This window comes from Gallinula chloropus (assembly GCF_964237585.1).
Source record: "Gallinula chloropus genome assembly, chromosome: 5".
Lineage (NCBI taxonomy): Eukaryota > Metazoa > Chordata > Aves > Gruiformes > Rallidae > Gallinula > Gallinula chloropus.
Window position 1 is genome coordinate 851,870 of NC_140090.1, and position 27,041 is coordinate 878,910.

The 27,041-nt window shown below is 57.9% G+C and overlaps 1 protein-coding gene across 2 annotated transcripts; it reads left to right on the forward strand.

The window, feature by feature from the left end:
* Nucleotides 1-20,107: 20,107 nt before the first annotated feature.
* On the forward strand, nucleotides 20,108-24,385 carry NR4A2 (nuclear receptor subfamily 4 group A member 2; the record flags this gene model as incomplete). Of its 2 annotated transcripts, XM_084264928.1 has the most annotated exons (7): nucleotides 20,108-20,225; nucleotides 20,644-21,331; nucleotides 22,067-22,196; nucleotides 22,406-22,569; nucleotides 23,019-23,221; nucleotides 23,839-24,017; nucleotides 24,114-24,385. In XM_084264928.1, the coding sequence occupies 6 exons, from the start codon at nucleotides 20,657-20,659 to the stop codon at nucleotides 24,368-24,370; spliced, it is 1,608 nt and encodes a 535-aa protein (XP_084121054.1). In that variant the 3' UTR covers nucleotides 24,371-24,385. The 2 variants fall into 2 exon arrangements, with proteins under 2 accessions (XP_084121054.1, XP_084121053.1); XM_084264927.1 differs by lacking the exon at nucleotides 20,108-20,225 and having other exon boundaries at nucleotides 20,468-21,331.
* Nucleotides 24,386-27,041: the final 2,656 nt, after the last annotated feature.

Genomic DNA, 27,041 nt, shown 5'->3' on the forward strand with positions numbered 1-27,041 from the left:
GCATTTAAAGTCAGTAAACAACTGCAAGGGTTGGATTTCAGAAGTTTTGCAAAGTAAGTGATATTCAGGCCACCAGTGCTGGAAGTAGTTTTTATCCCAGGCACGTTAGGAGGCACTTAAAAGGAAATAAGATGGCAGGTGGAATTAGTGCACTCCAGAGAGGTTCAGGCTCAGAATCCATGGGAATACCTCAGCTGAACAGAAAGGACTGGAAATGAAAGGAAAAGCCCCAGAAATGGATTCATTGTTTTTTGGAGGGGTTTTCTTTTGGAGAAAGAGTGTGAGGAAGGGAAGATACTGGGCTAGGAAAAACAGGATTTAAAAGCCATTTGTGGTGAGTAATTCCACCACAGGCAAGTTCAGGTGTGAGTACCTACCCCGTGTGTGTGTACTGACATGGTGCTAAGTGCTGCTGCTGAGCCCAGCTCTGACAAGAGCTCAGAACATCATCACAGTGTTGGTAGAACTGGGCACACGCCCTGTCCTCCCCCCCTCGGGGCTGTTGCCTGCCCAGGTGTGGCTGTGTTGTCGGTATCAATTCATGCTCGTTGCTGATCGATTCAAAACAAGGCAGTGCCCAAGCGGACGACCTGTCGACACCCAGGCTCCAGTCAATGTACTCTGCACCCCAGCACTTGTGTGTGGCAGGAGCTCTTCCAGGCCAGCAGAACCTTAAAGGGGGCAGAAACCCAGAGTGCTGTACTGCTCCTCCCATACAAGAGAAATCCAGGGATGGGTGAAAACTTGTAGAAGGACACATCTGCCCAGCAAAGCCCCTTTCCAGGGGAGGTTCTCCACACACCCATAGCTCAGCTGCCACAGGCTGTTCTTTCCTGCCTGGATTAGGCTTGTTTCCCACTACAGCTCTGGTGTTATCTTTGTGGCTGCGTTGTTGTTTGAGTTACTGGTTGGGAAGGGTTGGCCTGCACAAGTTTGAATAGTGAAAGATTTTCTACAAGGTTAAGCAAAAAAAATGAGATGCCTTAAAGTATCAAAAAATCCATCCCTCCTGAGCCTGTTTTTTATTTAATATCTAGATGGAAATATTACCTCCTGGGTCTCTGTGCTTGGTCCCTGGGACACCTGCCAAGACAAGGATTTTAGACGCCCGAAATCATGTGCTCAGCAGGTGTAAATTGTGTTCGGGGAGAGTTCACCTTTTCTCCTTAACCCCAGAGGCAGTTTCTCTTCATTAGCAAGGGAAGATAGGGAAAAAGATTATCGTGGCTTCCTGACGGCCTGCCAAAGTTATGTGTCAGGAGAGGAGAGTCTGTTCAGACGCTCACAAATGTGCTGCCTCCTCATCTGTCTCCAGGAAAGCGTCTCTGTGCGGAGCAAGGGGTGGCAGTGATCGCAGCAGGGCTGGAACCAAGCGGCACCAGCAGAAGCAGAGTTTCTCTACTGAGATTTGTCTCAAGCAGGATGCTGGGTAGGGGCTCCTGGTGGAAAATAAAAAGTCCTTAGTCACGGCCAGGATTAAACATTTAAGAGTGTTCCAGCCCCTGGCTGCTGCTATCAGGTATCGCTCCCAGATGCAGCCCTATTGCTTCATATCACACACTGCTTGCCAGCTGAACCCGGCTGTTGTGCTGGTGTTCAGACATTGTCCCCCTACGCTGCAACAGACGGGAACACCCCCTGTGTTTGGGGGGGTGTGCCAGGAGGAGAGAGCAGCTCCTTTTCCTATTAAAACAGGAGGAATGTGTTACCATCACCATCATGTCCTTCCCGTTGCTGTTACATAGAGCAACACGTCAGGGCTGAGTCACAGAAACAGAGGCAAAAACTGCTGCTTTCAGGGGAGGGTGGCACAGGTCGTGTTGTTTGTTGCAGAACAAACAAGGTAATTAATCAGCCTCTCCCTGTGATGGGAGCACTGGCAGCTTAACTACAGGAGAGCCGGGCAGTGCGAAGGAGAGAGGTGGAGCATCCCTCTTTCTGGGGCAAACAGCTGATGCTGGCTAACAGGGAACAGGGATTCCCTCGGTAGAGAGGGAGAAAAGCAAAACACCATCTCTGTAGAAAGCAAAGCTGCTTGGACTGTTTAAGTGTTTTACTCTTCTGGTGCTTAAAGTTTTTTGTTGTGGCAGGAAGCAGGAAAAAATCTTTACCCAGGGAGCTGGGGGTGTTGAGCCTGGAGAAGAGGAGGCTGAGGGGAGACCTTCTCCCCACCTCCCCTGCCCTGCCAGGAGGGTGCAGAGAGGGGGGCGATGGTCTCTGCAGCCAGGGGACAGGAGATGGGACAAGGGGCAATGGGCTCAAGCTGCCCCAGGGCAGGGTCAGCTCAGCTGGGAGGGCAAAGTTCTTCCCTGGCAGAGTTGTGGGGCTGTGGCACAGGCTGCCCAGGGAGGGGCTGAGTCCCCAGCCCTGGGGGTGTTTAACAGAGGGGAGATGAGGTGCTCAGGGATCTGGGTCAGCACAGGACAGGGACAGTTGGACCCCATGGGCTTAAAGGGCTTTTCCAACCCCGTGACTCTGGGATTCTGTGATTTCTCTCACATGTGCCAGGGAGAGAGGTGACATGCAGGCAGCGTTTTGAAATCTGTGCTGTATGTACTGCGGCAAACCAAGCCCAGCCCTGCTATAGCCAGGCACCTGCTTTTCAGCCAGATGTTTTCTCTGTTGGATTGACTAGGGAAGAATCAGAGAAAAACAGTTCAAGGACGTGCCTGATCCCTTGGAAAGCCCAGGTCCTCATCGTCCAAAGAAACAGGGGATGCAGGGCTCTTGTTCTCTCCCAGTGCCCGTTTCCCTGGCATTGTCTTTCATTTCTGACTGTTAGGATAGTACCTGGGACAAACATTTTGGGGTGTCCACAGGTTTATCTGGACCTCGTGCAGGTCACCAGCAGCATAACCAATGGTCGTGTTGGGAAAAGCTGTTTAAATACCCACCTATGTCGCTGTCAGTAGGGGTTTGGTGACCTTTTAGGATCCAGTGGAAAACAAAGGGATGCAGGAAGATCCCTGGTTGGAAACTCACCGAGAGCTGAAGGAAATCAACGTTCCTGGATGTCGCTGGCATCTCTGGGCATTGGAAGCCCGCGGATTGCACCCCTTGCCTCAGCTTCCTCTTAGCACTATTTCTGCCCACACCAGCCATCCTGTGGCTTCCCCAGAATGTAAGATTGTGCCTTTTTGATCTAGAGAAAAATATTCTTCCCCACAGATTTAAATAATTAATTGGGACGTGCCTGGTGGGGCTGGAGATGAACGTAAAGGAGGCAGCAGATATGTGTGACCAAGTGACCTTTTGCTGTCCTGCTCGTCCCTGCGCTCTCACTGTGCTCAAAGGGACGCTGTCAAAATTGCTAGGCCTTAAAACTTTAACCTGCCCTGACAAGTTGTTCTACATTATAAGTCCTACCTAAAAGATTACCAGGATTGTTTTGTTTGTTTCCTCTCAACAGGCTTTGCTGAGGGCTCTGCAATACGGGCTCGGTTGTCCTTTCGGGTAGGTGGATATTTTTAAAAGCCCAGGTTCTTCCGTGACCTGTTAAAATCAAGCTGCTGTGTGTGTGCTCCACTCAGCGCAGGGCTCACCAGGGATGGTATGAGTGTTCTGGCTCGGGGAGCAGAGGCAGGAGCACGTTTTGGGAGCCCTTTTGGCTGAGGCTTTTAGAAGCCATTTTGAAAGGGCAGCAGTTATCCTTCACTAGTTTGAGGGCAGTAGGAAGCCTGGCCTGGACTTTCCTGCTAATATTAAGTATTAGGTGTGGGTTAGTTCAACTCATGACCAGGCAGTTGGTTCTTACAAGGAGGCATGCTGTATTTTGGGTTGGTCTGACCTACTCCCATGGCATGGTTTCGAACAAGAACACCATTTAATACGGCTCCCTGTGAAGAGGTGAATCCCAGCAGACAGTGCCTGTACCTTTGTAGCATCACACCTCCTCTTTATTTACATACCAGTACAGGGACTGATGCCACACCAGTTCTGAAGTGGGTGGCTGCAGAGCCACAGTCGGATGGTGTGACAGCAACACGTGTCCAGACCTGGCGAGGAGGGGATGATGACACCCACTTGCCCAGCCCGGGTAACCCACACCTGCAGTTTTCGGCTTGAGTCGGGCTGTTTTACCACTGCCTGTCTCACCAATCCCCACCTTGTTCCTGTCACAGCCACCCCCGCTGGACCTGGGATGGTTGAGGTTACAGCATCCTCCTCGGAGGTACCAGGAGCAGAGAAGCCCTGGGGTGTGCCCAAGGAACCGCACAGGGGCAGCCCGGGCAGGGCTGGGCCGTTGGGCAAGGCCCACACAGGGAGCAGCCAGGACAGGGCCCGGCCCGCAGCGGGGCTGCCGTGGCGGGACAGGGCCGTTGGGCAGGGCCTGTACCGGGGCGGCTCGGGTAGGGCCCGGCCCGGAGCGCCCGTGGCGGGGCAGGGCCGTTGGGCAGGACTCGCAGCGGGGCTACGCGGGCGGGGCAGGGCCCAGACCAGGGCGGGTCGGGCGCGCAGCGCGGCGGCCGTGGCGGGGCAGGCGGCAGGCCCCGCCGAGCACGCATTGGTGGTTCAGTGGTAGAATTCTCGCCTGCCACGCGGGAGGCCCGGGTTCGATTCCCGGCCAATGCAGCTTCCCTTTTGCCGCCGCGTTTGGCGGCCCGAGCCCCCGCGCCGCGCTTGTGTTTTCCCTGCGGGAAGACGCGGCGCCGCGGGGGGCGCAGACGCGTCGTGCCGGCGGCTCGGGTGCGCTGCGGGCCGCGGCCTGTCCCCGCGGCGCCCGGCGGCCGCGCTGGGCCGGGCTAAAAGCGCAATAAAAAACCCAGCCCCTGGAGATGCCGGGGATTGAACCCGGGACCTCACACATGCGAAGCGCGCGCTCTACCACTGAGCTACATCCCCGGCTGCAGAGGGGCCTCCGCCCGGCGCTACCAGAGCCCGGGCCCGCGGCCTCCCTCCCCGCGCGACTCCCTCTGGCGTCCAGCGGCTCCGGGCCGGGACCCGGGACCAGGGCGGCAGCCGCCCGCGCCGAGTGGGGCCGACCCCGGGAGTGCCCAGGGCAGGGAGGCCCAGGCCCAGGGCCACGGCCTTAGGGCGGCTGGAGAGGCGCTGGGAGTCAGAAATCCTTCCCGGGGAGGGGGGAGGCCCTGGCACAGGGTGCCCAGAGAAGCTGGGGCTGCCCCGGGATCCCTGGCAGGGCTCAAGGCCGGGTTGGGTGGGGCTGGGGGCACCCTGGGCCCGGGGGGTTGTCCCCGGGGGGCTCTGAGGGCCCTGCCCACCCACACCGGTCTGGGGTTCAGTGATCCTATGGAAAAGCTGGGCCGGGGGGGCTGGCAGCAGGCTGCAGTGCCCAGGGACAGGCAGAGGCGGGCCGAGGGAGCATGGGGGGCTGTCGCCCCTTTCCTGCCAGGGCTGGGATGCTGCTGTCCCGTCTCCCAACCCCGGCTCTGGGGAAGCTGCTGGTGCCGGGGCACTGCTGCTCTGTGACTTCGCAGGGTTTTTCCTCAGGAAATTCAGCCACCAAAAAACTCCCTTGTTTCTTTCTCTGACCAGCTCCTTGTTCCTGCCCATAAAAAGTGTGACGATTCCTCATATTAAAGCACACATCTTCAGTACATCTTGAATTTCAGACTTCCCTAACAGATCTAAGTTGCCAAGTAAGAGGTTACTTACCACGACATAAAACACTCCTCTTCCAGCATATTTTCCCCATCTAAATACAGACTTGGCAGGTCTAGAGCCCTGACACTAAAAAGAATCCAACCAGGGCATTTTGGTGCCACATTCCCAGCAAACCCAGCAACTTCCATTAGCTTTACTGGGAACTGCCCAGTCCTTATTTTCAGTGTGTATCTCCCCTCAATGCACATCAATACTACAGCACACAATACTCTAGTGCACTTAATTTTCTCCTGAGAAGCTGCCCCAAGCAGCTGTGCCTGCGTCACAGAGCCCAAGAGGAGGAGAACCCTTGGCCTCTGAGCGGGGTTCCTCCGGCGTGCCCCGTTCTGACATGGTAACCTCAGTGACTCATGTTTCCCTGTCCCCTCAGAAAGCTGCATTCAGCAGCTTGACTTTCTTCAAAACAGATTTTAAAGAGCAGTTGGGGAATTTGGTTTTCCTAATTAACACAGCACACAGACTGTCTGATCTGCCTGTTAAGGCAAAGCACAGGATAGCAGCGGCTCCGAACAAGGCCGAGCCAGGGGTGCAGAGCAGGTTAATACCAACCACTGCAATAAAAACACAAAGCAATTTAATACCTTCTCTTCAGGTTTTTCCTCCTTTTGTTTACCTTTCTGTAGACTTCAGAATAGCAGAAAATGAATAATACAGATATTACTATGCCTTTATGGATTTCTCAGCTGTGATGGACAGTCAGTCCAATTGTGGAACTTCTTCTTGGGCAGTGGATCAAGGCAGAGCACATTGCAGCCGTGGAGCTACAGATCCGGAGCATCTCAGCAAGTATTTAATTACTGTCCCCGTGGAACCAACACAAGAGCTCATGTGCTGCCTATATTGAAGTGAAACAGTGCTTCTATTGCAGCTAGATCGCAATAGCCTCTAGACTGTCACCTACCAAACACAGAGGAAATTGAATTATTTGGGCAAGACTCAGCCTGTGGATGCTGTGGGAGCAAATAAGATGCCTTACGCTGAGCTGCAGAGTAAAACAAAACGTGCTTGGTGGTAAACCCAGGACTGCACACTGGTGAAACTGGAGGGGCAGAAAGGGACCCCAGAGCAGCGATGCGGCTCCCAGCGCTGCCACATGCACCTCGCACAGCCTGTCCCACCCTCACCACAGCACGGGTCCTGCCCAGCTGCCTGGAGCAGCCCCTGGTTCCAGGAAACACTCGGTCAGCTTGTGCCAAGCAGTTTGTGATGCTGCCGGATGCCGAGGCACAAGCTGGACATTCAGCTTTCTCAACAGCTCCCTCAGAGGACTACATTCACCTCTTTGTGTTTGGGTTTCTGTGCTGACATCAGGGAAAAACAATGTCACTCTGTTATCTGGCAGCTCCTCCGCATTCCTCCCCGGGGTTAACTCATTCCTGGTGCCTCGCAGGCCTTGGGCCTTGCAGGGAGGCCTGCCTTGGCCCAGGGGACGGGGTTCCCACAGGCTCTGCTCTAGTTTTGCGTTCTCCATGGGTTCTCCTGTGATACACACTTCAATTCACTCTGTACTTTCCCCCACAGTTTCTCCCCAGGCCGGTGGATTTCTGCAGTGCAGCCTGAGAGGAGTTCCAAGTGACAGGGTGTAGGCACTGCGCAGGAAGGGCTGCAGCCACGCTCTGAAGGCGCAGAGGGGGATGGCAGCTTTGCTTCCTCATTCAGTTTCCTGTCCCCACACTTGTTCACAGGATTAAATGTTTGCACTCAGAATTCCTTCTTAAAATAAACACTCTGATTCAGTGAACCCCAGCAGCAGAGCACGGCAGTGTAGAGCAAACATGGGAAGGGTCTTCATCTCCCTACGCGCTCTTGGCCTTGCGCAATCCCAAACCTGCCTGGCCAGCACCAGGTCCCCACTCCTGCATCTCCTTCCCTTTCTCCTTCCCTTCCCCTTTGGCCCCCGATGCCCTCTGTGTGCTGCTCTGAGTCTTCACCAGGCGCTAGAGCCTGTGGCACCTGCACCAGCCGCTTCCAAATAAAGAGCTAAAGTTGCTTTTCTTCTGTCCTGCGATCACCTCCTCTATTTGTTTGCAAGGATCCAGTGAGTCGGGCAGAACATTCAGGAACCTCCTGCATTATTTACACTTAATGCCTCCCCTCCTTCAGAAAACATTCCTGCCAGAGATCAGGAGGATGGTGAAGGGCTGAACTCCAGCGATGATGAACAACACACTTGCTACTTACACCACTTACCCAACCGGTTCAAATAATAAATGGATTTAAAAAACCCAACCCCAATCCAGGACACAGTTGTGATTTGCAAAGTTAAACAACTACTAAATTTGCCCACAATACATTGACCAACTAGTTTTTGTGTCCTGCTGCTCCTCAGGGAGTAGAGAGCTCAGTCACCTTCGGGGAGCTCTGCACGCTGCCGGTCTGAGTTTGAATGAAGTTACCTGTGGAGTTAATCCCTCCAGACACAAATGGCTGCTGCTCCCACGTTCTGACATCGTGCTGTTTGCTGACTGAGCCCCCTTGTACGTGGGGAAACGCAGGACTGAAGCAGGGAGGCCTGGAGCAGGTCCCAGTCATGCGAGGCATACTGCAGGTCTGAGCCTTCAGCTGGCTTCTGTTGCTCCTGGGGAAGCATCCTAAGAGCATCCCAAAAATACAGGTCACAAGTCAGCCTGTAGTAAAGAATCACGGAAGTTTGAGTTTAAAAAGGAGCTAAAAAGGCAGAAACCAGAATCAGAGTCCTGAGCATTCATTAGGGCTGCAGACAGATAAGTAAATTATAGCCCTGCAGAAATTGTTTGACTGGCAAATTAATTACACAATATTACAACGGTTTTCTCAGCCCAATTTAGCCCTCAGGAAGCAGGTAGGAGTCTGCTTGACTTAATAAAAGGAGCCTGGCCTGGTCTGCAGCTTAATCAGAGATGAGAATGGACATTTTGGGATTGGAGGCAAATCGTGGCCAAGTTCAGCCTGAGTCTGGCACAGCGCTGCAGAGCATGGAGAGTCCACACAGTGGGATGGTCCTGCACAGAGTGTGGAGAGTCCACACAGTGGGATGGTCCTGCACAGAGTCCACACAGTGGGATGGTCCTGCACAGAGTGTGGAGAGTCCACACAGTGGGATGGTCCTGCACAGAGTCCACACAGTGGGATGGTCCTGCACAGAGTGTGGAGAGTCCACACAGTGGGATGGTCCTGAACAGAGAGTCCACAGAGTGGGATGGTCCTGCACAGAGTCCACAGAGTGGGAGGGTCCTGCACAGAGAGTCCATAAAATGGGAAGCTCCTGCTCACTTCTCCAGCCTTCCACCTGCAGACCAGCCCACGAAGCCGGGGCAGATGCTGCTTTGGAAACCACCACTGCAGTTGCATGAGGACAGATCATTCCATGGGACACCTAATGTTTGTTTAGAGAACGCAGAAATAAAACACTTCACAACACTGTGCCCCAGCCCTGCCAACAGACACTGCTGCTGTTACTTCCCGAGGCCCTGGCTCCCTCTCTGCACCTCCCTGCCCGTTGCAGCTCTCAGCCCAGCCTGCAGAAACACAGTACGTAAGAAATCATTTGATTTCTGTCCAGCTTGTTGCCTAAGGGTTGTATTTTTAAGGAAGAGATACCGTGAGCTCTGCCTTGGAACAAATGTTCTTTCCTGCTCCTGGAGAAGCTGTGGAAATCTGTGTATCCCAACTGAGACCCATCACCTTCTAGCCATAAGTACCCCACGAGGTGCTCATTAGCCACAATACCATCACAATTATTAATTAGGATCGTTTCTTGTTGTCTGAAGTTACACAACGTGAAGGCAAGTCTCATAGCATCTGAAATCAAGCATGACCCTTACTGCACACTGCCACGGAGCACTTCAGCTTCCAGTGCTCTGGGTTCTGAAGGGGAGTCTGATGCTTCTCCTTGATGTTCTTCAGGATGCATCTGGAATCCCAAATGCAGATGTTTTTTCAGACAAAGGGGAGATGTAAATCCCTGAAGGAACAAGTTTTGTGACATGGCAGGAGGAGCTGTGCAGCCCTGTAAGCTCAGGGTAAGAACGGGTGCAACCGAAGGGACCTGGGATTTTTTGGACCTACTAACACTTGGCTGCTGGTGACAGCCCACAGTTTGTACCAGGTGTAATGCTGACTTCCAGCATGGCATGTGGCTCCTGGGTTTGATTTCTGCACGGGCCAACCCAGGCCACTAACTCAGTAAGGGCTGTGGGTTCCACCCCTTCCCTCCTGCAGGCTGGAGGCCCAGCTGCCTTGCCTGTGGCAGAGGAACCAGGATGCTGTTGGTCCCAGGAGTTGGGAGACCTCCCCTTGTGCAGCTGGCTGTGCCATGAGCACGTGTGGTGCTGCTTAAGGAGAGGAGGTGGGTCTGTGCCCACCCACCCCCGGGCACTGCTCACCTCTCTGTGCAGGGGGAACCCTGGGTGGGAGATGAGGTCGCCCCAAACGTGCAGCTGCCAAACTGCCTGGCTGTGCCTGTTCATTTAAAACAAGAAGGGAGCACAAGTGCTGACCTTCCCCCTCCTGAAACTGCCCCCACCCCATCCCCAGCTCCTGGCTGCTGTGCAGAGTGCGGTGTGGTTGTGTCCAGGAACATGGGTCAGATCTCTTGTTGGGGAAACACGGTGTTTCCATCAGGTTTATCCACACAGGCTCTTCACAGGGTATGTGGGAGCCATGAGTCCCTTTGCCTTCTCTGCAAATCGGGGCCCTGTGGCACTCACAGGATCACAGAATCATCCAGGTTGGAAAAGCCCTCCAAGATCATCCAGCCCAACCATCCCCCTACCACCTCTGTTACTCACTAACCACATCCCTGAGCACCCCATCCAACCTCTCCCTGAGCACCCTGAGGGACGGTGCCTCTACCACCTCCCTGGGCAGCCCCTTCCAATGCTCAGCTGCTCTTTGGGAGAAGAAATGTCTCCTCATTTCTAACCTGAGCCTCCCCTGGCACAACTCACAGCCATCCCCTCTTGTCCTGTCACTGGTTATCTGCAAGAAGAGGCTGAGACCCAGCTCCCCACAACCTCCTTTCGGGGAGGTGGAGAGAGCAATGAGATCTCCCCTGACCCCCAGCTCCCCACAACCTCCGTCCGGGGAGTTGTAGAGAGCACTGAGGTCTCCCCTGAGCCCCCTTTTCTCCAGACACTCAGCATGCTTCCCCCTCAGAAACCCGGGACGCTCTCATGTAAAACCAACTTGTTCCACTTTCTGTGAGGGAAACTGGGCTTCCACCCAGGCTAGCAGAGGAAGAAACCCAAAAGGAAGGCTACCACTGATAGCTCTTCAAGAAATACAGCTGGATTTTTATAAGTTTGACATTTTACCTCATTCCAGTAATATTGCAATTAATATCACTGTTATTATATCACTATAATTCAGTAATTGTTGTATCTGTTCTCATTATGTAGAGCCCCGGACTGGTGTGGGTGGGAAGGGCCCTCTGACCCCCCAGTCCCACCCCTGCCATGGGCAGGGACACCCCCCACTGAAGCCCTGTCCCTTTCCCAGGCTGCTGTGCTCCTGTCCCTGTGTGCTCTCCTGGAGAACCAGCTCTTTGCTGGCCATTGCCCCCCGGGGCACTAACCCTGCCAGAGAGGGTCCTGTGCTGCGGGGTGCAGGCACTGGTCACCTTAGTGCACCCAGCTGACCCCTGCTCTGGCCCTTGTCGGGCCGTTAGCCCGCGGCACCGGCGGGGAAGGGAAACGCAGTGTTACACCACAGGAGCTCTCTCCTGGGCACCTTCAGCAGGGGCTTTCCCTGGTCTAGGTTTCCATCAGTGCCAGGGCAGCATGCTGTCAGCATGGGGTGTCAGAGGATCCGGAGCTGAGGCTGAGCAGCGACAGGCACGTGAGACCATCCCTGAGCTGAGCAGGAGCTCCGTGCCGCAGACAGCACAGGTGCTTACAGAGGTGTTCAGTGGCTGTTACCTCAGGTCAGGGGGGAAGGCTAAAGCTTTACATTCCTTTCAGCATTGGATGAGACCCTGTGTTCCTCTAAAACCCGTCACAGAGCCGTGTCACATCCCGTGGGGCTGGGAGTTCAGCCCAACTGACTCCCATCCCTTCACACAGAAGTTACCCCTGGGTCCCAAGAAGCACATCCAGGCCTCCCCACCCAAAAAGCCTGGAGGCCGAAAGATTGTCCCCTCCTTGCAGGGACTCACATCACCCTCACGGCACCCGGCTGGCGTCACCGAGTCCGTACCACCATGGGCACTGCATGGCTGGAAAGATCAGGCTGGTGCTCAGCTCCACAGCCACAGAGAGAAAGGTTCAGCTGCTGCATCAGCTCAGTGTCCCTGCCCAGACCTGGTACTGGCCACGGTGGCTACCGAGGGCCTGGCAGCACTTGCCGCCCTCCAGCCCGGCTGCGGGATCGCTCCCGGAGAGCGCTGGCGGGTCGCTGGGTGGCTGTGAACCAGCAGGCAATACATTTCCATCTCATTACTGGTATGTCAATAGGGGCCCGTGCTGAGGGTTTGCTCGCTGCCAGGTCTGGGCTCACTGAATAGGAGTCTGAGGGATATGAAAGTTGACTTGGTTTCCCAATGATGCCTTGTACCAGAATGTTGTGATCTGGAAACTAATATATTTCCTCTTGCTTATCACATCAATATGCCCTGATTTTGTTGGCTTTTGTATTGAACAGTCTGGGGAATGCACAATCCAGTTTTGATTTCTCTTACTATTAAAGCTCTCTCATCCAAACCAATAACCTGCTTTTATTTACTGGTGATATTAGTGGCATTCAATCCTTACCTGGGTTTTAATCTAGTTTCTCCTATGGAAGAGCCAGGTCCCCTTTAGTTCAAACTGAGAACCAACCCGTTTGTGCCCTGTTCTGTGTGCAGGCTGTGTTGGGTAGCTTTATTCCACACTGCTCCTGCCCAAATCAGTGATTGTCACCTGCTGTGTTCCAGAGGCTGCAGAGGTGACTCCATCAGTCACTGTGCACTGTCACTTGCCTGGTTCTTCACAGTTATCCCACCAGCAGGATGTGGTCAGCACATTCTCTGTGTGTCGTTGGGCAGAGGTAAGTGCTCCCTTCACACTGGATCCCAGCCCTGCTGAAAGCCAAGGGATCACAGAGTCAATCAGGCTGGAAAAGCCAACCTGTCCCAGCATCCCCCTCGAGGTTTCCCTTGCTGCTGTGGTCCCTGGAGGACCCGGGGAGCCCGTGTTGTCCACGTTGGGCAGCTCGGCACTGGTGGAGGGCAGGCACTGTGTGAGGTTGTAGCTGGGACATGGCACTGGCACCACCAGCATGCACAGCACGCAGCGTGAGGACAAGGGGCGATGGCTGCAAGTTGGAGCATAGGAAGAACTTCTTCCCAGTGAGGGTGAGGGAGCCCTGGGACAGGCTGCCCAGGGGGGTGTGGAGTCTCCTGCTCTGGAGAGATTCCAGCCCCGTCTGGACACTGCCCTGTGTGCCCTGTCCTAGGGACCCTGCTGCCATCACCAGCACCAACAGCAGTGGGAAGAGGCTTTGACAGCCCCTTGCTGGATGCTGTAGCTTGGATGAGAGCAGTGAATGCTCACCCAGCGAGGAAATGGGGGCGAAAACCGGCCCCTCACTGGGGGACATGTCCTGGCAGAGGGGACCCAGCTCCCAGCAGGCACCGTGCGGCGTGGGGTGCCCTGGGCAGAGCCATTTGCCAGCCCTTGGGTTTGTGTCAAGCACCTTTCCTGGCTCCAGCAGTGCTGCCCTAGGCAGATCCAGAGGCACTTTGGGAGCTCATTGTAGAACCCCCACCCTGTGCACAAGGAGCTCTGGGTGGCATCATCCATCTGGAGACACGACCAGCAACAGCCCCGGCACAGCACGGCCAGCTGCTGGAACCCTGCCCCCTTCCCCAACCTGGGCGACTGCTGGCTTTTCCCACTGTCACATGTGGCAGCATCTGCCAGGGAACACGTTTGCAAGGGCTGCAAGAGCTGGAGGATCCCAGATCTGCTGAGAAGATCCCTCCTGAAGCAAGAAAGGATTTATTGTCAAACAACAGAAAGGTTTTCCCTTGAAGGAAGTAGTAAATTGAAGCAGATTTCTGTGTGTTTTGTCAGTTAATTCCCAAAATGTGGGGAAAACAATATGTAATGATGCTATTTCAGAGTGCTGGTGGCATAAATACATCACTCAAGTGTCATTTTCTGGCAGTTTCTAGAGCTGGCAGAACAGCCTGGAACCAGTCCCTGAGGCGATGCCCACACGAGCCGGGCATCGGCCAGCACGGAGCCCGGCCCCCTCTGCCGTCACCGCAGCCAGGCGCTGGCCCCTGGGACACTGCAGCACCTTGGCCACCCCGAACCCCATCAGTGCACCCCACAAAGAGCCCTTCCCACTGTGACAACAGGTTTGGTCACGTCTGGGCTCACGTCGGTGCTCGGATGTGCCTGTCCCTGGCCAGCCGCTCCGCTGGGAGCAGCCGATCCGCAGCCGGCACGCACAGATTCGGGGAGGTGGAACAGCATGGCTCTGCTTGTCCACTGTCCCTTCCCTGACCCGCTCCGGAGGCAGTGGGAGGCGGCTGCTGTATCTTCCCTGTGCTGTCGAAGGGACTTGCACCGTTCCCGGGACAGTTGGGGTTGTTCCATCGTGGCCCCAGCCTGGCTCACATCCCCGTGCAGGAACAGAGATCCAGAATGAGCAGGAGGCTGTAACGGGCTCTGCAGCACAGTTACTGCTTTTGGTGTCCTCGAACGCACGGGAGAACCCTGCCAAGATCCACCCAGCCCTCGCAGCGTGCACAGGGGGCGGTTCCAGCTCGTACGTGTAAGAAAACTTTACAAGGTACTTAAAATAATCCCTTCTCTGGCACCGGTGCCAGACAGCGGATGCTTGTGTGACATCATCTCATGTCGCTGGCACCTCATCACACCCTGGGTCCAGCCTCCAACGTCAGAGCTCCCCAGACCCGCGACGGCAGTGGGAGCAGCCAGGCTCTGGAACTGCAAATCCACAGTTACGCTGGCTGAAGTCAGTTTGGCCGCATCCTTTGTACAACAGCAGTGAGACCCATCCACGGCACCCCCTGCCCTGACCTGGTACACAGCTCGGGAACAGGGATTGGGATGTAAACAGCCCCTTGCAGCCACCACCAAACACGTCAGCACCGCAGACCCGTGACCGCAGCGTCACTGCAGGTCCCCGGTGCGGCGCTCACCGTGTCCGGCCGTGCCGCCTCCCTGGCCCGTGTGTGGCCGCGGTGTCTGAGCCCGGCTGCTGCTCCCCTGGCTGGACCCATAGAAACTCATCTGCCAGGACTCCGCTCCCGTTACGCTCACCCTGCTCCCAGGGAGGCACCAGTACAGCCTCTGCGGAGCAGGTCCTGCGCTGCCAAAGCTCTGGCTGCCCACGGGCACTGGGGATGCTCCCGGAGAGGAACGGCGTGAGGTTGTGTGTGTCTTGGAAGTGTCGGCACCTGAAGCAGCCCTGTGAGAGGGTGGTTTCCAAAAGAGGGCCCGTGGGGTCAGTGGTGGTGGTCCCTCCTGTGGAAGCTGCTCTGATGAGCTGGGAAGCTCGTTAGCCGGGGTGGGAGCCTTCAGAACGAGGGATCTTTGCTCTGCATGGGCCATTCGTGGTCACAGCTGCTCGTGGTGCACTGCCACGACTGGTAGCCGTGGTGAGAGGGAGCCGGAGCCGCGATGACATGGCCTGTGTGTGCCCAAGTGTGTGCAGCTGCCAGTGCCTGGGGGAAGGGGATGAAGAGGGCCCGGGACAGGCAGGGACAGCAGAGACGGGCGGAAGGAGGCGAAGAGGGCCCGGGACAGGCAGGGACAGCAGCGACAGGCGCTGTGGATGGTAATGGCACCGGTTGTGCCTCCCTGTCCCCACAGAGGGTGAGGCTGTTGCATGTGGATGTGGGGGCGGCCACAGTGACACCAAAATACTCCCCACGGGCACCTCACTGCGCTTCCCCACCCGAGGCCGAGGGGCTCCTGGGCACCTTGAGCTTCCCAACCTCTTTTGCAGGCGCCGATTTCCACACCCACCAGCTCGGTGTCTGCACGGGACCCCCTCCCACGGAGTTTTGGGGCTGGCAAGGGGCACTTTGTCACCAGCACTTTGGGGGAGAGCCCCAGTTCTTTCCAGTGAGCCGTGTCCTTTGTGCTGGTGCGTCTGGGTGCCGAGCTCGGGCATCTCGCTGCCTGTATGAAATTGTGTTTGCATTTCTTTAATTTAGAGTTCTTTTTTAAAGGCATGGAGGCTCGAATGTTTGTTCTCCCTTTTTTTTCACATCATTACTCTGATACTGCTTGATTAGCTCCCTCCCCAGTCATGATTGGTAATTAAAATAGGCATTAAAATTAGTCACTTAGCAATTTTGCTGTTCAATTGGCAATTAAATTACTTAATTGCAATTAAAGTCCTAATTTTAATTGGCAAAATGATAGATGTAGATTTAAGATAATATGTATAAATACTTTAATAAGTGTCTATATAAGGATTACTTAATTACTCAACTTCAAGTTTATGCTGTTAACTTTAGAACTTTTAAGTGAGTAATGAAATTTATATTACATCTATTCTAAGGATATGGTAATTAGATGTATTGCTTCTCCCTATAAGGGCCTTCGCACCAAGTTTCTTCTGCGGTGGGAAGACTATAGAGCCCGTGAACTATTGTGACACGGCTGATGCTGATCCTTAGGCGGCAGCTCCGAGTCTCAGGAGCGGGGGGATGCATGGGGTGGCCAGCCCAGCCCTTGGGGTGGGCACTGCAGGGATGAAACCAGGGCCAGCCTGCTGTTGTAAATGCTCCTTGTGGATCAGGGGCGTCTAGTGGTGGCGTGGGATTCCTTTACCAATGCTTGCTGTCTTGGGTAACTCTCAGTAGAATCACAGCATCACAGGGGCTGGAAGGGGCCTCCAGAGCTCATGGGGTCCAACCCCCTGCCCAAGCAGGGTCCCTAGGACAGGGCACACAGGGCGGTGTCCAGACGGGGCTGGAATCTCTCCAGAGAAGGAGACTCCACACCCCCTGGGCAGCCTGTCCCAGGGCTCCCTCACCCTCACTGGGAAGAAGTTCTTCCCCACATTGGGGGGGAACTCCCTGTGCTCCAACTTGAGCCCATCGCCCCTTGTCCTGTCCCCACAGACACTGAAAAGGGACTGTCCATGTCCCCCTGCATCCCATACTTCAGATATTTATAAACATTAATAAGTTCCCCCTTAGTCTTCTCTCCAGGCTGAACAGCCCCAGCTCCCTCAGCCTTTCCTCACAGGGGAGATGCTCCAGGCCCTTCAGCATCTCTGTCCCTCCTCTGGACTCTCTCCAGGAGATCCCTGGCTGTTTGATCCCAGGGAGCCCAGCACTGGACACAACACTCCAGGTGGGGCCTGAGCAGGGCAGAGCAGAGGGGGAGGATCCCCTCCTGTGACCTGCTGCCCACACTCCTCCTGATGCCCCCAGGATCCCATTGTCTCTCTCAGCCCCAGGGCACACTGCTGGCTCATGGGCACCCTGTCACCCACCAGCACCCCCAGGTCCTTCTCCACAGAGCTCCTCTCCAGCAGGTCACCCCCAGCCTGTACTGATACAAGTGGTTATTCCTTCCCAGTAGTAATTCTGGAGGAGCAGGAGAACACAGCCGCTGAGGGGAAGCCATCCTTGGGGGTGCGAGCGAGCCAGACGGTGGGAGGCAGCTCGTCTGGGGTGTCTGGGTGTGCGCGGCGCGCGCTGGGAGTGGTGCCTGACTGGCAGCCGCGGGCGCAGGGGGAGGAACGCTGCGGGTTCTGCACAAGCCAGGAGTGTGCAGGGCTTCAGAGGGCGGCGGGGCGAGCAGGGGGATTGGCCTGGGGAAGGTGGGCTCTGTAGGGCTGCATGGTGCCAAGGGTGCTGGGCATCACCCTGCCCGCCTGCACCCAGCGGCACGGCAGAGCTCCCTGTGGGGCATCTTCTCCCTCTCGCCCGCTCCAGGCACCTGCCCCTCGTGCTGGACACCCCCTGTGACGTCACGGCCACCCGGCTTGCGGGAAGGAGGGCGCGCAGTGACGTCACTCCTGCCTTTGGGTTCGTCACAGGCCCGGCGGCAGCGCAGGGTCCCATGGGCAGGGTTGGGGTCGGTGCCCAGAGACACCCGCCAGGACCCTCCCTCCCTCCGCCAACCCTCCAGACGTGTGACTCCCCCCGCAGCGATGCCGGCTGGACCCGCGGGGTTACGGTGCCTGCCGGTGTTTTAATTAGCGCAGAGCCCTTAATTACACCAGGCCGGTCCTGCTGTGCGCCCTCGGCACCCGGACTCGCACTTACCGCCCGAGCGCTGCGCGGGGATGGGCGTGGGGATAGACGCGGGGGCGGACGGGGGGGATGGATGGGGGGATGGACGGGGGGATGGACGGGGGGATGGACGGGGGGATGTGCGCGGGGATTTGCGCGGGGATTTGCGCGGGGATGAGCGCGGGGACGGACGTGGGGGCGGACGCGGGGATGTGCGCGGGGATGGACGGGGGGATGGACGGGGTAATGTGCGCGGGGATTTGAGCGGGGATGAGCGCGGGGACGGACGGGGTGATAGACGCGGGGGCGGACGGGGGGATGGACGCGGGGACGGGCGCGGCCGCGGGAGGGATGGAGAGCGGCGGGAGGGGGGTAGGTGGGGCGGTGGGGGCAGCTCCCGCCCCGATCCCAGGGGGAAGGATCTCCCCCGCAAGGCCAAGCGAGCGGCGGGGTGGGCGGGGGGTGTGTGGGGTGGGGTGTGGGGGGGTGTGTGTCGCCGAGCGGAGCACAGCGGGGTCCTCACCCCCCCCATTCCCCATTCCCCACTCCCCAAACCCCCTCCCCCGCCCCGGGGGGAAGCTCCCGTCGGGGCGCGCGCGCTATTTTTGGCGCGCCGGGCGGTTGCGTCAATGGTGACGCCAGAGGGGGGGGGCGGGGAGGGGTAAAGGGTGGGGGTGGGGGGGGCGAGGTGACGCCGCCGCCTCTATGCAAATGAGGCCACGCCCCGCCGCTCGCGCTTAAGGTGCCGCGCGTGGACGGGGCGGGAGAGCCGCGCGGTGCCAGCGGCGCGCGGGCGCCGTCGCGAGGGGTGGGGGGGGGCGGGGGGGCGGAGTGGGGGGGGCCCCCCAGGTGGGCGCGTCCCGCGGCGTGACGTCACCCTCGGAAATTTACCAAAGGGGGGCGCGCGGCCGGAGGGGCGGGGCCAAGCCCGGCTCCCCCCCCCCCCCTGCCCTCCCATTGGCTGCGCGGCGCTGACGCGCGGTGACGCGCGGGGGGCTCGAGGTGCACGTTGGCCGCGGACTGGGGAGCCCACATAAACAAAGGCACATTGCGCCGAGGGGACACTCCGGCCGCCGCCGCCGCCGCTCTCCACGGCGCATCCCCCGGCCGTCACACCCTGTCCCGCCGCCGCCCGCGCTGTGGATGCATGCACAGGTCTGCGCTCTCCGGTGAGTCCCCCGCTTCTCCCGCGCGAGCTGCGGGGGGGATGAGGAGGAGGAGGAGGATGAAGGCGGTGGTGGTGGTGGTGGTGGCTCGGCGCGCCTGGGAGCGGGGGTTCCGCGCCGCGTCCGCCGCTCGTTGAACCCGGGAGGGTACCGCGGGGGTCCCTCCGCCCGGGATGACTCGGGTGTCCCGCAGCCCGGGATGACTCGGGGGTCCCGCAGCCCGGGATGCCGCGGGGGTCCCTCAGCCCGGGATGCCGCGGGGGTCCCTCAGCCCGGGATGCCGCGGGGGTCCCTCAGCCCGGGATGACTCGGGGGTCCCGCAGCCCGGGATGCCGCGGGGGTCCCTCAGCCCGGGATGCCGCGGGGGTCCCTCAGCCCGGGATGACTCGGGGGTCCCGCAGCCCGGGATGCCGCGGGGGTCCCTCCGCCCGGGATGCCGGGGAGGTCCCTCCGCCCGGGATGCCGGGGAGGTCCCTCCGCCCGGGATGCCGCGGGGGTCCCTCCGCCCGGGATGCCGCGGGGGTCCCGCAGCCCGGGATGCCGCGGGGGTCCCTCAGCCCGGGATGCCGCGGGACGGGCCGCCCGCGGACGCGCCTCACCCGCGGTGCTGCCGGGGCCGAACCGCACCGCCGGGCTGCCGCTACCGGCCGCTCCGGGTGCGCTCGTTGTCACCACCCGTGCGCTGCCCGGGGCGATGTCTCGGGGTCCCGCCGGGTGCCGAGAGCCCCGGGAGGGACGGACGGACCCGCGCCTCGCACGGTTCTCCCCGGCGGCGCGTCTCTTCGCCGTGCCGGTGGGGACGGAAAGGCGGCGGGCTCCTCCCGGCCGAAAGCCGGGGGTGTGCGGGGGTGGGGGGAGCGCGCGAACCCGGGCGGTGTCGTCCGACAGCCGCAGCCCGACCGCGGAAAGTTTTTCTTCCCGACTGAGAGGGGGAAAAACCCGAACCGCGACCGCCACCGGCTCCGCGGGGGCTCTCGGGGTGCCGCCGCGCCCCGCACATCCCGGCCGACCCCGGCACCGCGCCCGCAGCTCCGCGGGGGCCGCCGGGGCCGGCGCTGCCCCCGTCCAGTCCCGTCCCGTCCCGCCCCCGGGCCGGCGTGACGAGCGGCTCCGCGTGTGTGTTTCAGCCAGCGCGCTGGGCAGGCTGGAGTCCGGCTCCGTGCTCTAAACCCGCGGGACCGCTGCCGTCCGCTGACCTCCGACACTGTCCGCCTCCAGCTCCCCCGAACACGCCTCTAGCCCGGCCGAAGGTTTGTGCGCTTCGTTCCGCGGCTCCGCGGCGGCGAGGAGGGAGGTGGCGGGTGGAGGGGGGGGGGACGGGGGACGGGACAGGGGGTGTTGGGTGTCCGGGGCTCGGCCCCGCGTCCCCCGCCCCAGCGCCGGCCGGGGCAGCGCGGTGCCCGGCGGGAGCGGCGCGGAGCGGCGGCGGGGCGGGCGGAGGGAAGCGCGGTTGTGCGGGCCGAGTCTATATGACCGTGTTTCGTTTCCAGCCATGCCCTGTGTTCAGGCTCAGTATGGGTCCTCGCCTCAAGGAGCCAGCCCGGCCTCCCAGAGCTACAGTTACCACTCTTCGGGAGAATACAGCTCCGATTTCTTAACTCCAGAGTTTGTCAAGTTTAGCATGGACCTCACCAACACTGAAATCACTGCCACCACTTCTCTCCCCAGCTTCAGTACCTTTATGGACAACTACAACACAAGCTACGACGTGAAGCCACCTTGCTTGTACCAAATGCCCCTCTCCGGACAGCAGTCCTCCATTAAGGTGGAAGACATTCAGATGCACGGCTACCAGCAGCACAGCCACCTCCCCCCCCAGTCCGAGGAGATGATGTCCCACTCAGGCTCCGTGTACTACAAGCCCTCGTCGCCCCCGACCCCCTCCACGCCCGGCTTCCAGGTGCAGCACGGCCCCATGTGGGACGACCCCGGCTCCCTGCACAACTTCCACCCCAACTACGTGGCCACCACGCACATGATCGAGCAGCGCAAAACGCCCGTCTCCCGCCTCTCCCTCTTCTCCTTCAAGCAGTCGCCCCCCGGCACCCCCGTCTCCAGCTGCCAGATGCGCTTCGACGGGCCCCTCCACGTCCCCATGAACCCCGAGCCGGCCGGGGCCCACCACGCCGTGGACGGGCAGGCCTTCGCCGTGCCCAACCCCATCCGCAAGCAGCCCTCCATGGCCTTCCCCGGGCTGCAGCTGGGCCACGCTCCGCAGCTGCTGGACAGCCAGGTGCCCTCGCCGCCCTCCCGGGGGTCCCCCTCCAACGAGGGGCTCTGCGCCGTCTGCGGGGACAACGCCGCCTGCCAGCACTACGGCGTCCGCACCTGCGAGGGCTGCAAGGGCTTCTTCAAGGTGAGCGGGCGGCGGGCGGGCGGCGGGCGGGCGGCGGGGGGGACCCGCCGGGGCGAGGAGCCGCTTTCCCCTTCAGATGGAAATTGCTTAGGACAGAGAACCGTGTCTGAGCTAACCAAGTGGAACAGAATTCCCTGTGGTAAAATTAAGTGATCTCTTTATTTCACCATCCTGATTGAATAATCTTATCATTTTAAATAGAGAAGGTCTCCAAGGAATGTAAATAATATGAATGCCCACGGATTTGTATTTACCGAGCGTCTCCTTCCCTCCTCTTGGCATATAAAACGCTGCTAGGAGCTGCGAGGTTAGCTCAAATGTTAACGCTATCAATTTTCTCCTGCTAAATGCCCTGGAAAAAAAAAAAAAAAAAAAGAGAGGAGGGGGGGGAAGAAGAGGAGTGGGGGGAGAAGGAAAAGAAATGAAGGAAAGAAGGAAAAAAGGAAGGAAGGAAATAAAGAAAGAAAAGAAATAAAGGAAGGAAGGAAATAAAGGAAGGAAGGAAATAAAGGAAGGAAGGAAATGAAGGAAGGAAAAAAGGAAGGAAGGAAAGAAAGAAACGAAATGAAGGAAGGGAAAAAGGAAGGAAAGAAGCAAGGAAGGAAAGAAAGAAAGCAAGGGGGGTGGGAGGGGAAGGAAAATACCGGGGTTGTGGGGGTGGCGGGGCCGGGCGCGGGGCGCGCAGCCCCGCGGAGCGGCCGCTGAGGCGGCGGGTGCCGCGCCGTCCCCCCGCAGCGCACGGTGCAGAAGAACGCCAAGTACGTCTGCCTGGCCAACAAGAACTGCCCGGTGGACAAGCGCCGCCGCAACCGCTGCCAGTACTGCCGCTTCCAGAAGTGCCTGGCCGTCGGCATGGTCAAGGAGGGTGAGTGAGGCCGCGGGGCCGGCGCATCCCCGCGTCGCCGTCCCCGCATCGCCGTCCCCGCGTCGCCATCCCCGCATCGCCGTCCCCGCATCGCCATCCCCGCATCGCCATCCCCGCATCGCCGTCCCCGCATAGTCCCCGCGTCGCCCCCGCGCCGCGCTGAGCCGCGGCCGGGCGCGGGAGGCTCAGCCCGTCGCTCTCTCTTGCAGTGGTGCGCACAGACAGCCTAAAAGGCCGGAGGGGTCGCTTGCCATCCAAACCGAAGAGCCCCCAGGAGCCCTCTCCCCCCTCTCCCCCGGTGAGTCTGATCAGTGCGCTGGTGAGAGCCCATGTCGACTCCAACCCGGCTATGACCAGCCTGGACTATTCCAGGGTAAGCTGGACCGAGCTCGCGTAGGGACCTACCTGCGCCCGCCCGCCCGCCGCCGCCGCCGCCCGGGGAGGGGGGGCAGCCGGCCCGGCGGCCGCGGGGGGAGAGGCGAGCCGGCGGCACGCCGTTCGGCCTTTCCTCTCTCCCTCCCTCCCTTCCTCCCTCCCTAAGCGCCCGGGGCCGGCACCGCGGCGAGCGGCCGGGGGCTCCGCCGCGCCGGCTGCCCCGGGCTGGGGCCGCGCCGAAACCGCCCTCTGCGCCCGGGGAGCGGCGACCTCGGAGCGCGGCTCCTAATTGAATTAATTGCCCCGGAACATCTCATTTCCTCACCGGTCAGAGAGAGGTTTAATTGTTATACAAACCCGGCTCCCCGACCAGAAGCGGGGCTAGCAATTTCACGGGTTATATACTTTAGAGAACCTCATTAAGTGCTTTTTAAAATGAATTTCCAGTTCCAGGCCAACCCCGACTACCAGATGAGCGGAGATGACACTCAGCACATCCAGCAGTTCTATGATCTGCTGACCGGCTCCATGGAGATCATCCGCGGGTGGGCGGAAAAGATCCCCGGCTTCACCGACCTCCCGAAAACGGACCAGGACCTGCTCTTCGAGTCCGCCTTCCTGGAGCTGTTCGTGCTGCGGCTGGCGTACAGGTGAGCGGCCGGCGCCGGGCACGGCTGGGCGGCTCTGCAGTCAGGTCCTTTCAAGGTCCACTGATCCGCCGTTTTATTAACTCCTCGGTAATTAGGTGCCTCTTAAATCCTTCATTTATTGCTCCTCAAGTAATTAGTTGTTTAGCTTTTCTCCCCCATCTTCTCTCTTCCCTTTTTATTTTTAATCTTTCCCTCTCTCTTTTCCTCTTTCACTCTCTCCTCTCTTCTTTCCTTTTCTTTCTTTCTTTCCTTTCCTTTTCTTTCCTTTCCTTTTCTTTCTTTCCTTTTCTTTCTTTCCTTTTCTTTCTTTCCTTTCCTTTCCTTTCCTTTCCTTTCCTTTCCTTTCCTTTCCTTTCCTTTCCTTTCCTTTCCTTTCCTTTCCTTTCCTTTCCTTTCCTTTCCTTTCCTTTCCTTTCCTTTCCTTTCCTTTCCTTTCCTTTCCTTTCCTTTCCTTTCCTTTCCTTTCCTTTCCTTTCCTTTCCTTTCCTCTTTTTAATCTTTTGTCTTCCCTTTTCTCTTCCTCTTTCATTTCTTTCCTTTCCTCTCCCCATCTATTATTTTTCTTCCTTACTCATTCATCCACCTCTTCATTTTTGGGGGTATCACATTCCTTCCAGGTCAAACCCAGTGGAGGGCAAGCTTATCTTCTGCAACGGGGTGGTCCTGCACCGGTTGCAGTGCGTCCGTGGCTTTGGGGAGTGGATCGATTCCATTGTTGAATTTTCCTCCAACTTGCAAAACATGAACATCGATATCTCTGCCTTCTCTTGCATCGCTGCCCTGGCCATGGTCACAGGTCGGTGTCCCATCCCTTCCGCTCGCTCCTTCCCCTTCCACCCGCCTTCCCCTCCGCGCCAGACCCGTAACATCCCCGCATCCTTCTCTTTGGCAGAGAGGCACGGGCTCAAAGAACCCAAGAGGGTGGAAGAACTTCAAAACAAGATTGTAAATTGTCTCAAAGACCACGTGACTTTTAATAACGGGGGGCTGAATCGCCCCAACTACTTGTCCAAACTCTTGGGGAAGCTCCCCGAACTCCGCACGCTTTGCACGCAGGGGCTGCAGCGCATTTTCTACCTGAAACTGGAAGACTTGGTGCCACCGCCAGCAATAATCGACAAACTTTTCCTGGACACTTTACCTTTCTAAGACTCTTCCCGTGCACTTCCGCTGACCTGAAGAGGAACTTCACCTGTCTGAAGGGGAACTCGTCTGGGCCCGAAGCAGCACCCCTGGGTGCCAGCTTCCCACCCAAAACAGTGTTGCTAACTCCCGCAGGCAGAACGTGAACGGGCATTTTTTGGCTCTGGGGCATCATGGATGCAGATCATGGACTACACAAATACCATGGTATAAACTTTTTATTATCAGCTTATAAATGAATTTATTATTAAGGACTTCTGGTTAAAAAGGTGACCACATCTGGCAACGCCGGGTGCGCAGCTAAGACTTCTTACGGTGGCAAACAGAGCGTTAAGGTGACCCACAAGTCTCACCCTCCTAAAGACTAAAGTTTTCTGCTGTAAAAGAAAGCTGTAATATATACAAAACCTAAGTGTTGCGTGGGTGGCATGTCATTGCAGAAGGCGAAGGCTTGTAAATTTATCAGACGCAGTTTGGCTTTTTAAGAATTTACCCTGTGCCTATTTATGAGGAAAGATGGGAAAACAATTCTAAAAGCAACAAAAAAAAGAGAACAATTAAAAATCAGAGCTGAACGTGTTTGCAAAAAATAAAAAGGAAAAAAAAAAGGAAAAGGGGGGGGAAAAAGAAAGAAAAGGGGGGGGGAAAGGAGAATAAAGAGAAAGAAAAATCCAATCTCTCCATGCGAGGAAAGCACGACGATTCTAGGGTGACAATGTTATAGGCACTTGCTATTTCAGTAATGTCTATATTCTATAAATAGTATTTCAGACACTATGTAGTCTGTTAGCTTTTATAAAGACTGGTAGTTATCTAAGCTTCAAACATTTTCTCAATTGTAAAATAGGTGGGCACAAGTATTACAGACCCCGAAATCCTCCTCCCCACAGGGACACATAGTGTTTGTAAACACCGTCCGACATTCCTTGTTTGTAAGTGTTGTATGTACTGTTGATGTTGATTAAAAGAAGAAGTTTATATCTTGATTATTTTGTTGTCTAAAGCTAAACAAATCTTGCATGCAGCAGCTTTTGACTGTTTCCAGAGTGCTTATAATATACATAACTCCCTGGAAATTACTGAGCACTTTGAATTTTGGGTTTGTTTTGTTCCGGGTTTGTTTTTTTTTTTTTAAAACGTCTAAAATTGTCGGTTAATATATTATTTTACGTTGGAGTAATATTTTTAATATTGCCACATTCTGTAGTATTTTCCTTTGTATATCCCCAGTACGGCACACGATACAGGTCGCTGCCTTTTTTTCTATGGTGTATGACAGTTAGAAACGCTGATGATTATTATATTATTATTATTATTATTATTTTTCCTCCTGATAACTCTTTCTTTGAGAAAGACAATTTTAATGTTTACAACAATAAAACATGTAAACGAATGGAATCTCGTCTTCTTTCTGTCTAAGCGCGAAGCACCGCCACCAGCATCCTTTGCCCGTCAGGACAATAGCCCCTGACAGTGTAGTAATAAACCGCAGAGGAGAATGGAGGGGGCAGGTTCCTTTCAGGACCCGCTTTTGCCGCAGGACTCGCCGGCTCCGCGGGAGGACGAGGAGGAAAGCCCGAGGCTCCAAGGTTGGTCCTTTCCCAGATATTTTCCGTGGCAGGTCCCTGCAGCGTCCGGACCCGCTTTTGCGGCGAGGCATCCGCCCGCCCTCCCGCGCAAGCGTTTGCTGAGACAAATCCCTCTCGCTGGGGGTTCGGGGCGCGTTTCATCCCGGCACCTTGTCCCGCGGCTCCGCGGGTGGGTTCGAGGGGTGGGGGGCAGCGTGGGGCGGGCGGGTGGCGGCTCCTCACGGGCAGCGCTGCGCCCGGCGGCGGGGCAAAGCGGGGTGCGGGGGATGCCGCGGGCCGGGGGGATGCCGCGGCTGGGGGCGATGCCTGCACCCTGTCTGTCTGCTGCTCTCCGCAGACCCCGCGTTCCGGGAGAGCTTTCCGCCGAGGCGGGCGGTTCTCTGAACCTGGTTTTGCCGGGAGCGGCCGGGATCAGCTCCGCGCTCCGAACTTCCCGGGCGGCGCAGGGAGCGGCTTGAGCCGCGCCGGCCGCTGCGGTCCCCAAAGCCCCCTCCATCCCCGGGGTCCCGTCCCGCGGAACGGAGCCGGGGGCCCGGCGCGGCCAGGCGGCGGGACGGGGATGCGCTGCGTGGGTGTCCTGGCCCCGCACCCCGCGCCTGGAAAGGGAGGAGGAAACGAAACCCCGGCGGCACGCCTGGGAATTTAGAAAACTTCAGCCTCTTGCGTCAGGGAAAAAAAGAAATGCCCGAGGGGGAGGGGGGGAAATGCCGCCCCTGGAACCCGCTTCAATCCGCGCTCTGCCGCGCGTCCCGCGGTCCCCGACCCGGCGACGTTGGGACCGCGCATCCCTCCGCGCCCGCTCCTCACCCGCGGAAACAAGGGAGCCGTGCCGACCCCGGGGGCAGCCCCCGCTGAAGGGGAGACGGGAGCGGAGCTGCCCCCGGCTCCCGCGGCCCCTTCAGCGGGGCTGCCGCGACCCTTCCCCCGCAGCCCCCCGGCCGGGCAAACACACCCCGTTCGTTGCGGGGATGAGCGGGCGACCCCCGAGGTGTTGGTGTTCGGAGGCTGAAACGGACCCTCGGGGTTCGCCGGGGGCAGGGACTTCGTTCGGCGGGGAATTAACGGGCAGAGAGTTGCGGGAAGCAAGG